General features: G+C 50.4%; 1 protein-coding gene across 2 annotated transcripts in view; it reads left to right on the top strand.

Annotated features, from left to right (window-relative positions):
* The window catches only part of LOC310828796 (polyunsaturated fatty acid lipoxygenase ALOX15B-like), a 46,670-nt gene that overhangs the window by 20,946 nt on the left and 12,883 nt on the right, over positions 1 to 12,841 (top strand). For both annotated transcript variants that reach the window (XM_083706662.1, XM_083706661.1), the window contains 3 exons: positions 4,426 to 4,529; positions 8,759 to 8,931; positions 11,255 to 11,398. In XM_083706662.1, the coding sequence (XP_083562788.1) occupies positions 4,426 to 4,529; positions 8,759 to 8,931; positions 11,255 to 11,398 (421 nt within the window). The remainder of the gene's footprint in view (positions 1 to 4,425; positions 4,530 to 8,758; positions 8,932 to 11,254; positions 11,399 to 12,841) is intronic.

The following is a 12,841-nucleotide window of genomic DNA, read 5'->3' as shown; positions in this document are numbered from 1 at the left end:
GAGTTCCTATAAATACTGTAGAGGGGGTGTGGTGTCTAGCCTCCAATGTTCTGGGCAGAGAGGAAGTTCCCAGGCTAGTGTGCCTTTTCTTCTTTTGTTCCTTAATTACTTGAGAGATACCTTGAGTGATTTCTTGAGTGATATCCTGAGTACCACTTAGGTGGGTCATTTTGTGGCTTGTGTCAGCCAGATCTGTGTAGGGATTGCAGGGGGGTGCAGCATCCGGAGGTGCCACCATGGATTGGCTACTGGATGGTGTCAGTAATTCATCTGTGGAGAGGGTCTGGGTTTGGGTCTGGTGTGGTTGATTGGTGTTGGCGTTCTGTGTGCCTCTGGATCTGGTGTCAGTTTTTGTGGAGAGGGCTAATTTCCAGATGTCTGGCAAGCGGGATGTGTCGTCACGCTTGTTCATGTTGTGAGGGTGTTTCTCTATCTACACAGATCTGGCTGACACAAGCCACAAAACCACAGCTCGCCCCTATACACGAAGCCAAGCCAAAGCACAACTAAGTGCAATACAGCCATCTTCTCAGGAAAACTCTTCACAAAGTTCAAGAGGTCAAGACACAAAGACTTTAGCAACTAATCCACACCTAATGACCCACCTAAGTGGTACTCAGGATATCACTCAAGAAATCACTCAAGGTATCTCTCAAGTAATTAAGGAACAAAAGAAGAAAAGGCACACTAGCCTGGGAACTTCCTCTCTGCCCAGAACATTGGAGGCTAGACACCACACCCCCTCTACAGTATTTATAGGAACTCAAACATTGAGATCCCGCTCTGTATCAGAGAGCTCTGTTCCAGTAACAAGAAGCCGAAAGCACCAGCCTGAAGATGACGAGTGAGACCTCGTCGAAACGTCGCCTAGACACCCCAACTTTTACACGGGAAGACACCCGAGGACACCAAAACCTGCATATATATATATATATATATAAATGTCTATCTCTATCTGTCTTGAGTTTTTGGGTGTCGAACAAGCTGGTCTGCTCCCTTTGGGTCCTGAGCTGTGATGCTTTGCCACACACTGGAATCGGTGAACAGGGGTTATCGCAGCCGGTTATCGCCATTGCTATCGGTCCTTTTGCAACCGAGGCAAGAGCAGGGAGGGAAATTTTTTCCGAGCCTGAGGGCCACGTCCAGTCTTCAGCAGCATTTCGAGGGCCGCAGGCCAGTGGGTGGGCAGGTTCAGAAGTGAAATTGGCGTTGCAGCAACCAATGCAACTCTCACTTCTTTGCAAAATATGATGGCGGCTGCAGTCAGAGGCAGAAATGCATCCCAAATTTTCTAGAGCAGTTGCCCTAATAATGTACGCAAACATGCATCTACGAGGGGAAAGTGGGCATAAGAATGACTGACAATAGCACACACAAAATGCATTATACTGGAGGAAACTGTGTTTTGTTTCGTTTTAAAAAGAGTGCATTATGCATTTAAAAATTGCTTGTTGCGTTTATATTCCACCTTCTACTCCAAGGAGCTCAAAATGGGCTGTGTGGTTCTTCTCCCCCTCCTCATCTATGACCCTTATATTTCCCTCCCCTTACAGTTTTGACTTTTAAAATGAGGCTGCATTTTAAATTGCACTTTAAAATGTATTTTAATTTTTTTTTCTTATTATGTTTTTACTGAAATTTTATTGGTGTTAGCCGCCCTGAGACTGGCTCTGGCGGGGAGGGCGGGGTATAAATAAAATTTATTATTATTATTATTATTATTATTATTGAGCATTCACTGCCAGAGTGGTGCATGCTCTAGTTATCTCTCGCTTGGACTACTGCCATGCGCTCTACGTGGGGCTACCTTTGAAGGTGACCCAGAAACGGCAACTAATCCAGAATGCGGCAGCTAGACTGGGGACTGGGAGCAGCTGCCGAGACCACATAACACCTGTCTTGAAAGACCTACACTGGCTCCCAGGATGTTTCCGAGCACAATTCAAAGTGTTGGTGCTGACCTTTAAAGCCCTAAACGGCCCTGTATACCTGAAGGAGCATCTCCACCCCCATCGTTCAGCCTGGACACTGAGGTCCAGCTCCGAGGGCCTTCTGGCGGTTCCCTTGCTGCGAGAAGCCAAGTTACAGGGAACCAGGCAGAGGGGGCCTTCTCGGTAGTGGCACCCGCTCTGTGGAATGCCCTCCCACCAGATGTCAAAGAGGAAAAAAAATTACCAGACTTTTAGAAGACATCTGAAGGCAGCCCTGTTTAGGGAAGCTTTTAATGTTTAATAGGTTATTGTATTTTAGTGTTTGGTTGGAAGCCGCCCAGAGTGGCTGGGGAAGCCCAGCCAGATGGGCGGGGTATAAATAATAAATTATTGTTGTTGTTGTTGTTGTTGTTATCTAATTCCCACACCTGTGAGGTAGGCTAGGCTGAGAGGCAGTGACTGGCCCAAGCTTACACTCAGTGAGCTTCACAGCCTTGTAGGGATCCGAACCCTGGTTTCCCAGGTCCTGGTCTTGACACCATTGCACCACACTGAACGTTGAATTTTCTGTTGAATTTTCACGAGAGGAAACCAGAAATGGACAGGCATTGAGGGCAGGAGTCTGGGGCCCAACTCAGAATGAAAACAACCCTCCTCTCCCCACAAAATAACACCCGGCAGGGCTGTCTTACCGCATTTTGAAGTCATGGGATGGAATAATGCACGCGGGCTGTCTCCTGCATCAAAGGGGGTTGGACTAGATGAGCCCTGGGGGGTCCCTTCCAACTCTGCAATTTAAGTCCAAAGTCCGAAAACACTTCACTGGCCGTCACTGTGCAAACAGGCATGCCGTGCCACTTTGTTAGCGAGATTCCTGCCCCAAGGTCTGTTTCGCAAGGGGACCTGAGCTAAGATAGCCGCCCCCGTTTCCAGTTCAGCCAGCAAGACAGGGTGGTAATTTGCAATGCCAAAAGCAAAAGATTGCTGTTTGAGGACCAGCCACATTCCTAGTAAGCTGATCTCCAGCTGCCCCCATTCCCAAGTTGTTAATTCTTTGCTATGAAGCAGCAAATAATTGCTATGAAGCATGTTAATGGAGAAATCTGAAGGCTCCCTTGGACAAAAAACAAGGACACCAGCCAGGAATACCAGAGCAAAACAGCAGCCAGTAGGCTTGGTCTTTATTGAAGGCTGTCGCGACAGGACTCCCACCTGCCACCAGGTGGAACAAGATGGAAGCCCCTACAAAAGAGAACCCAAAGTTTTATTAGCTGCTAATCCCCATGTTGGGATGCGGGTGGCGCTGTGGGTTAAACCACAGAGCCTAGGACTTGCTGATCAGAAGCCGTTCGAATCCCCGTGACGGGGGTGAGCTCCCGTTGCTCGGTCCCTGCTCCTGCCAACCTAGCAGTTCGAAAGCACGTCAAAGTGCAAGTAGATCAATGGGTACCGCTCCGGCGTTTCCATGCGCTGCTCTAGTTCGCCAGAAGCGGCCTAGTCATGTTGGCCACATGACCCGGAAGCTGTACGCCGGCTCCCTCAGCCAATAAAGTGAGATGAGCGCCACAACCCCAGAGTCAGTCACAACTGGACCTAATGGTCAGAGGTCCCTTTACCTTTACCTTTAATCCCCATGTTACACCCCCCCCAAACTACAACACTAATACATCACTTTTACATCATGAAAGGGGAGATCTGGTGGCCGTAATCTGAGCATCCTGGAACCTGCCCCATGGTTCCCCTTGCCCTCCACCAAACACCCATCAAGTGTAACAAAAAAGTGGAATTTGCTGCCAGGGAGTGTGGTGGAGTCTCCTTCTTTGGAGGTCTTTAAGCAGAGACTTGACAACCATATGTCAGGAGTGCTCTGATGGGGTTTCCTGCTTGGCAGGGGGTTGGACTCGATGGCCCTTGTGGTCTCTTCCAACTCTAGGATTCTATGAGATATTTTATTTCCATGTTTCCCAGCCAAATTAATCACACCCTTTTGTCTTCATCTGGGTTTGTTATTTCTGGAATGGCTACCTGTCTGGCACTCAGGAATCAGGATGCCAGGGGTTATCACTCGGGCAGAGGGGCTGCTTAGTAGCTGAGCACACATGTCTATGAATTTCTGAAGTTTTCCCACTGAGCCAGTACATAGATACAGTTATCAGTGAATTCTTATATTTGGTATCATGCAGCAAAGGCCCTTTGAATAGATAGGAAGAAACTGTGATGAAGTGTTTTGTGGGGACAAATCACAAAAGTCACAAAAGTGATTGTGCTGATTTTGGTAGTGGGCTGCATGTGCATGATATCTGCTGGAGGGGCAACACCCCCCCCAACCTATACATAAATTCCTGCAACAAGCAGCAGCTGTTGGCACTCAGCTCCATGGTCCTCAGCTGTCGCCCATTCTTCTCTCCCCCCCCTTCTCCCCACACCACACGGGGTTGGTCTAGATGACCCTCCAATGTCCCTTCTGACTCTTACGGTTCTGTGATTCCTGTAGACTGATGGAGGTGAAGCTGAAGGGGTTCATGGACTGCCAGGAGTCTTGGAAGAAAATGGAAGACATCCGAAAGGTTTTCTGGTTCAACAAGACCCCCGTTTCCGGTAGGTGCCTCTTTGCGCATGAACGAGCGGTATCAAATATGACGTTCTTAGAAACGATTGAAGCAATTTGCCCAGGATAGAACAGGCACATTTGAAGGAGGAGCAGCCAGGATCTTTGGGACGTGGGAATCTGCTGTATAACATGGTTCCATTTAGCTCAATATTGTCTAAACTGACTGGCAGCGACACTCCAGGTTTTCAGGCACAGGAAATTCCAGGCCCCTAATGGAAATGCCGTTAAGGGACACGGGTGGCGCTGTGGGTTAAACCACAGAGCTTAGGACTTGCCGATCAGAAGGTCGGTGGTTCGAATCCCCACGACGGGGTGAGCTCCCGTTGCTCGGTCCCTGCTCCTGCCAACCTAGCAGTTTGAAAGCCCGTCAAAAAGTACAAGTAGATAAATAGGTACCACTCCGGCGGGAAGGTAAACGCCGTTTCCGTGCACTGCTTTGGTTTGCCAGAAGCGGCTTAGTCATGCTGGTCACATGACCCAGAAGCTGTACGCCGGCTCCCTAGGCCAATAAAGCGAGATGAGCGCCGCAACCCCAGAGTCGGTCACGACTGGACCTAATGGCCCGGGGTCCCTTTACCTTTAATGGAAATGCCGTTAGGTACTGAACTTGGGACCTTCAGTGTGCAAAGGAGATGCCACAGCCCTTCCCCGCCTTGCAGCTTTCTACAGGCCAAAATTCAACAGGTGTAGCCTTTCCAGGAAAGGGGCTAGATTGAAGTGGGAAGCTTCCTCTCCCAGATTCAGACCTAGCTTGTCACTGATACAAGTACATGAGCCCTGCAAGGTTAAAAAATGTCCAGAGATAGTCCAAGGGTTCCTGTTTCTCAGAAGGCTTCTGGGCACAGTTGAGGAGGAAACAGGATCCTGCCAAATATTGCTCAGTACGTTCAGCGCTGCAGGCGGTATGCTGCAAATCGCAAACAGGCAGAGTGTTGTTGTGCTCAGCTTTCGGGATTCCCATCTGCTTGGACACTGGGCGAACAGGATGCTGGACTGGGTGAGTCTCTGGACCTGATCCAGCAGCCAGGCTCTTCTGTCACAAACTGGTTAGACACAGAGGAGTGGTGGGGGTCACCAGCTGCCCAAGGGAAGATGGCTCAGAGCCAGGGGAGTGGTGGTGGGACAACGTTGAGTGGTCAGAGGGAGAAGAGGGAGCAGACTGGGTAGAGATGGTGTTGTAAGCTGAAGAGGCAACAGGGCTTAGTGAGCAGGAAGAGGATGTGGCAGATAGCAGTCCAGAATCGGAGGCAGGAGTGGAGGCTGGAGAGGAGGGAGGCCAAGAGGTGAGTCTGGCTGGTGAAGAGTCAGGGGTGTCTTCCCCTCCTGCTGCAACAAGCTCCCTGTTGTGTTCTGAAGGCAAAGAAAAGAACTGGACCCTGATTATTAAAATAGACATGGGGCTTGGCCAGCAAGACTCTGGGCATAGCTGTCAACTTGCAGATTTGAAAATAAGTGACCAGCAGCCTCGAAAATAAGGGATCAGCAGCCAAAATAAGGGATTTTCCAGGCACAGGTATGTTCGACTTCTGAGCCCCTCCGAGCCAAAGGCAGAAAGCCCAGCCAGCAGCCAAATGAAGCCTCAAGCGGTGGTTCCCACAGCGCAGCAACCCGGCAACGGGGATGCAGCAAGGGAAACCACCGTCCCCTCTCCGCTGGGAAGCGCTGAGCAAAGGCGAGTCCCCAGGCAAGGCGGCCGATTTGATCGGCACAAGGCATGCAAGCTCCACCCCCCCAGTCGTTCTCAGACTCCTTATTGGGTGAGCAACGCAGCCAAGCAACACAGTTGGAGCCTCCCTCCTCCCTGGCCGGCAGGGAGGGAGGGAGGGGAGCTGCTTCCTTTGAAACCTGGGAAATTTAAGGGACATCATCAATAAGGGACAGCAGCGGGACACAGCGCTTGGATAAGGGACTGTCCCGCCAAATAAGGGACAGTTGACAGCTATGACTCTGGGAGGAAGTGCCAATAGCCACTCCCTTGTCCAGGTCGTTTTATTAACAAAAGAACTCTTACACAGTGTTTGTAAGAACCAATTGTATTTCCTCTGAGCATTTCAAAAAATCACCACGGGACAAAGTCAGTCAGAGGTATCCTTTTAACTACAAAGAACTAATTTGAGCATGCATACATGTTTAAGGCTAAATAAACAGGACTCAAGGAGGAATGCATTTAGCAAACCCAGGGGGTCATAAACAGGGAGTAAACAGGAAAGGAAAGACAGGCATTTTTATCACCTCCATGCGAAACTCTGTTTCCTGGCCCTAAGATTAACAAAACCACATCAAAGCTACCTCCTACCTTTATGGCCCAGGATGCCTGGTGAAGCAACCGGTCTGTGTACATGACTTGTCAAGCCTAGAGAAAATGGGGCAGAGATGCAGAGGCTTGTGGGGTTGAATCAGAACTCGTGTCAAATGACCCAAGCCCAGTCAAAGCAATGCTTTCATCGCCGACACAATGGCTTGCTTCATTGTTCATAATTCCTCATAGCAATCCCACTTGACCACCACACTCCCCTCCCCACTTGTCTCCCAGAACCAGAAGAGGCGTGAAAAGGGCAGAGGAGAGGTTGGTTGGCTGCAGGCAGGCCCAGTCTCCAATTACTTGGGGGGAATCCTACAGAGGAGGGAACTTAGGCAGCTGTGGGGAGGCGGGAATCTTCAGTCTTGGCAACTGCTTCATGGGAGCAAGAACCTCCGGAGCTGAGCTCCTGTGCTCATTATTCCTGACACTCCTGTGCAGATCCTGTTTTTGCATTTGAAAAAAGAGTTGACTCCAACTTGCTCGGTGCGATTTTCTGCTGGCTTGCTCTTGCCATCTAACGCTTGAGAGTGGACCAGGAGCCCTGTGTTATACCCTCCCCACACCCCATCCCTGCCTCCAGTTGCATGGCGAGTTCCAGGCTAAATAAGGCCACAACTTTATTGGTTACAGGTGATGAGCGGTATTGGCTTAGGCATTAGTCCTAACCGACTATATCTGACTTCAGCTCGTCCGCTTGAAGTCCAGGAAGGGTTAACCACCAGTAGGGGGAGTCCTGCTGATGCACATCAACAAGGAACTCCCTGGGGTCATCGATAGGGGGCGTGCCTTAGGCCCTCACCTCCATAGGCTTCAGACAGGGCCATCCCCCCCCCCCCCGGAATCCTTTAGCAGACTACCCTTCAGTATGAGGGGCAGGTGATGGCGCTACCTCCCCTCATCCATCTACATAACAATACCAATACCAATGCCTAACCGCCAATACCAAGAAAGTTGTGACGATTGCTATGAGGTAGGCAAAGAACCAAGTGGCTTCTGCCAATTTGCCAAGCATAGCTGTCAACCGTCCCTTATTTGGCGGGAAACTCCCTTATCCTAGCACCGTGTCCCCCTGCTGTCCCTTATTGATGATGTCCCTTAATTTCCCGGGTTTCAAAGGAAGCAGCTCCTCTCCCTCTCTCCCTGCCGGCCAGGGAGGAGGGAGGCTTCAACTGTGTTGCTTGGCTGCGTTGCTCACCCAATAAGGAGTCTGAGAACGACTGGGGGGTGGAGCTTGCATGCCTTGTGCCAATCAAATCGGCCGCCTTGCCTGGGGACTCGCCTTTGCTCAGCGCTTCCCAGCGGAGAGGGGACGGTGGTTTCCCTTGCTGCATCCCCTTTGCCGGGTTGCTGCGCTGTGGGAACCACCGCTTGAGGCTTCGTTTGGCCGCTGGCTGGGCTTTCTGCCTTTGGCTCAGAGGGGCTCAGAAGTAGAACATACCTGTGCTCTGAAAATCCCTTATTTTGGCTGCTGATCCCTTATTTTCGAGGCTGCTGGTCCCTGATTTTCAAATCTGCCAGTTGACAGCTATGTTGCCAAGTGGAAAAAAATCCTACCAGGCCAACCTCAACGGCGACCAACCAAGGTCCATAGCAAGCTCAAGGACGAAAACCTTAAAGGGCCGGAGGGTGGGAAACAGGAGCCGCTGGAGGCAGCAAAAGAGGGAGATCCCCAGCCGCCCCTGCATTAAATAGGGCAGGCCACGCCCCCCCCCCCCCGAGCCAGCCAATTGGCTGTCCAGGGGATGACGCGTCTGGGGATTCCCTCAATTGCGTGGAGGCTGAGCACCAGCTGCCACGCAGGTGGTGAGGGCGTGAAGCCCGCAACACCACCTCCTTTGCAGGGTGGAAGTGGTTTTCTAAACAGCACCTCCCCAGACTTGGAGAGTCTTTTAAGAAGCTTCTCTACGTCCCCAGAGTACGTTGCCGACCACTGGCAAGAAGACGCTTTCTTCGGCTCCCAGTATCTCAACGGCGTCAACCCCGTGGTGATCAATAAATGCACCCAGATCCCAAGCAATTTCCCCGTGACCCAGGAGATGGTTGCCGCGTCTCTCGGGACATCCACCACCCTACAAGAGGAAATCCAGGTGACTAAATTCTTTCACCCCTTGCTTCTCCGAGTGAATAGCCGCTGCGTATTTCCACAGCAAAATAGGCTCCAAACTTGTCTCAAGAGGCGGCTGGGATGTCCCACCTGCCAAAGCTGGATGCATCTTAGCAGCCAGAGAAAACTTCTCCCATCCAAGGGGATGTGTGTTGAGTTCCAAAGGCAAGGAAGGATTGGACCCTGATTAATAAAATACACACGAGGCTTGGCCAGCAAGACTCTGGGAGGAAGTGCCAATAATGAACTGATACACCCTGGCGCAGGTCCCTTTTATTAACAAAAGAGCTTTTAACACAGCACTTGTAAGAATCAATCAGATGTCCTCTGAGCATTTAAAAAAAAACTACCACGTGGGTACAAAGTTAGATCAGAGAAATCCTTTTAACTACAAAGACTACTTTGAGCATGCATACATGTTTTAGGCTAAATAAAACAGGAATCAAGAAGGAATGCATTTAGCAAACCCCAGAGGTCATAAATAGGCAGTAACAGGAACGGAAGGACAGGCAGTATTTAACATCTCCTTGTGAACTCTCTTCCTGAACTCTCTTCCTGGCCCTAAGATTAAACAGCCTCAGTCCAGTATACCTGAAGGAGCATCTCCACCCCCATCATTCTACCCGGACACTGAGGTCCAGTGCCGAGGGCCTTCTGGCGGTTCCCTCATTGCGAGAAGCCAAGTTACAGGGAACCAGGCAGAGGGCCTTCTCCGTAGTGGCACCCGCCCTGTGGAACACCCTCCCACCAGATGTCAAAGAGAAAAACAACTACCAAACTTTTAGAAGACATCTGAAGGCAGCCCTGTTTAGGGAAGCTTTTAATGTTTAATAAGTTATTGTATTTTAGTGTTTTGTTGGAAGCCACCCAGAGCGGCTGGGGAAACCCAGCCAGATGGGCGGGGTATAAATAATAAATTATTACTATTATTAGATTAACAAAACTAACAAACGCTACATCAAAGCTACCTCCTATCTTTATGACCCAGGATGCCTGGTGAAGCAACCGGTCTGTGTTTCAGAATGCTTATACGTGTCTGTCAGGCGTAGAAAATGGACAGTAGAAAACATGGACAGAGATGCAGAGGTTTGTGGGATTGAATCAGAACTCATGTCAAATGGCGCAAGCCCAGTCAAAGCAGTGCTTTCATCCCTGACACAATGGTGTGCTCCATTTTTCATAATTCCTCATAGCAATCCCACCTGACCCCCACAATCTGGGCGACTTGCATCAGTGGCTACTGACCCTCGTGGCCATGCGCTCCCGCTGTGGCTGGAGGCGCTGTTGCTTCTGAGCACCAGTTTCTTGAAACCACACGAATGGAAAGCACTTTTGGGCTCAGGTAATGCTTTCAGGTTTCATAGAATCATAGAATCCTAGAGTTGGAAGAGACCACAAGGGCCATCGAGTCCAACCCCCTGCCAAGCAGGAAACCCCATCAGAGCACTCCTGACATATGGTTGTCAAGCCTCTGCTTAAAGACCTCCAAAGAAGGAGACTCCACCACACTCCTTGGCAGCAAATTCCACTGTCAAACAGCTCTTACTGTCAGGAAGTTCTTCCTAATGTTTAGGTGGAATCTTCTTTCTTGTAGTTTGGATCCATTGCTCCGTGTCCGCTTCTCCGGAGCAGCAGAAAACAACCTTTCTCCCTCCTCTCTGTGACATCCTTTTATATATTTGAACATGGCTATCATATCACCCCTTCACCTCCTCTTCTCCAGGCTAAACATACCCAGCTCCCTTAGCCGTTCCTCATAAGGCATCGTTTCCAGGCCTTTGACCATTTTGGTTGCCCTCCTCTGGACACGTTCCAGTTTGTCAGTGTCCTTCTTGAACTGTGGTGCCCAGAACTGGACACAGTACTCCAGGTGAGGTCTGACCAGAGCAGAATACAGTGGCACTATTACTTCCCTTGATCTAGATGCTATACTCCTATGGATGCAGCCCAGAATTGCATCGGCTTTTTAAGCTGCCGCGTCACACTGTTGGCTCATGTCAAGTTTGTGGTCAACCAAGACTCCTAGATCCTTTTCACATGTGCTGCTCTCAAGCCAGGTGTCACCCATCTTGTATTTGTGCCTCTCATTGTTTTTGCCCAAGTGCAATACTTTACATTTCTCCCAGAAGGTTTCCCAGAAGAGGCCTCCGGTTGGCCAGTGTGGCAGCAGGATGCCGGACCAGATGGGCCAGACTAGACTCTTACCTTCTCGCGTTCTTATCACGCCGCTTTGGGCTAGCTTATTTCCATCGCGCAGAGATGACACAAACTAGCTCTTGTTTTTTCTTCCTCCCTGACCCTAAAAGAAAGGAAACGTTTACATCGTGGATTACAAGATCCTGCAGGGAATCCCGACGAACACGATTCAAGGGCAGCGGCAGTACATGGCGGACCCTCTCTGCCTCCTGTACCAGACACCTTCCGGGGAGCTCCTCCCCATAGCTATCCAGGTAAGGAGCCAGCCAGGTAAGCATGGCAGGACGTCAGAATTGAGCCCATTGAAGCCCACTCCCTGACTCTCTGGCCACCGCAGCCTGGCCACAGGCCTTCCAATTCCTCCTCTGTTGCTTTAGGGTAAAGGTAGAGGGACCCCTGACCATTAGGTCCAGTCGTGGACGACTCTGGGGTTGTTGCGCTCATCTCGCTTTATTGGCCGGGGCTTCCGATTGGCTGCAGGAGCTTCCTGCAGCCAAATAGAAGCCACGCTTTGCTTTCCGAACGTTTTGGAAGTTGAATGGACTTCCAGAATGAATTTGTTCGATTTCCAAGGTACGACTGTATTTGTTTCCCACAAGTGTGGAACCATTCAGACATGCATTCCCATACCTGCTTTCTGAAGGTGCAGGTAAAGGGACCCCTGACCATTAGGTCCAGTCGTGACCGACTCTGGGGTTGCGGCGCTCATTTTGCTTTACTGGCCGAGAGAGCCAGCGTACAGCTTCCGGGTCATGTGGCCAGCATGACTAAGCCGCATCTGGCGAACCAGAGCAGCGCACGGAAACGCCGTTTACCTTCCCGCCGGAGTGGTTCCTATTTATCTGCTTGCACTTTGACGTGCTTTTGAACTGCTAGGTTGGCAGGATGAAGGGACCAAGCAACGGGAGCTCACCCCGTCACGGGGATTCGAACCGCCGACCTTCTGATCGGCAAGCCCTAGGCTCAGTGGTTTAACCCACAGAGCCACCGCTTCCCTTGCTTTATGGTAGAGGTTGGCAACTGGCGTCCCACAGCCAAATTGGCCCCATCAGCCGGAGGAACCGCGTGGAATAAGCAAGATAGTGAGAGGAAGGCTTTCAAAGACAAAGAGGAACACTTCTCCCGAAAACCTCTCCTTTCCTCCTCCTTTTGCTCATTCATACCATTCTTTCTCTCTCAGGCCTCATCCACAGCCTGCATCCAAAACAATATGATACCAAACAGCCATGGCTTCCCTCAAAGGATTGTGAGAGCTGTACAGTGGTACCTCGGGTTAAGTACTTAATTCGTTCTGGAGGTCCGTTCTTAACTTGAAACTGTTCTTAACCTGAGGTACCACTTTAGCTAATGGGGCCTCCTGCTGCCGCCGGAGCACGATTTCTGTTCTCATCCTGAAGCAAAGTTCTTAACCCGAGGTACTATTTCTGGGTTAGCTGAGTCTGTAAGCTGAAGCGTCTGTAACCCAACGTACCACTGTAGTTTGTCAAGGGTGCTGGGAATTGTGAAGAGACCCCTATTCCCCTCGCAGAGATACAACTCTCAGAGTGGCTTGACAACCAATACCTCTTGGGATTTGTAGGGGGGGGCTCTCCCAACCACTCTCAGCACATTTAGCAAACTACAGCTCCCAGAATCCTTTGAGGGAAGCCATGGCTGTTTAAAGGGGTATCGGAGCGCTTGAATGGAATGTGGCCTCA

This window comes from Podarcis gaigeae (genome assembly GCF_964106915.1).
Source record: "Podarcis gaigeae genome assembly, chromosome: 13".
NCBI classification, from domain to species: Eukaryota; Metazoa; Chordata; class Lepidosauria; order Squamata; family Lacertidae; genus Podarcis; species Podarcis gaigeae.
Note: the sequence above shows the minus strand (reverse complement) of the source record. Positions and strands in the feature narration are given on the sequence as shown.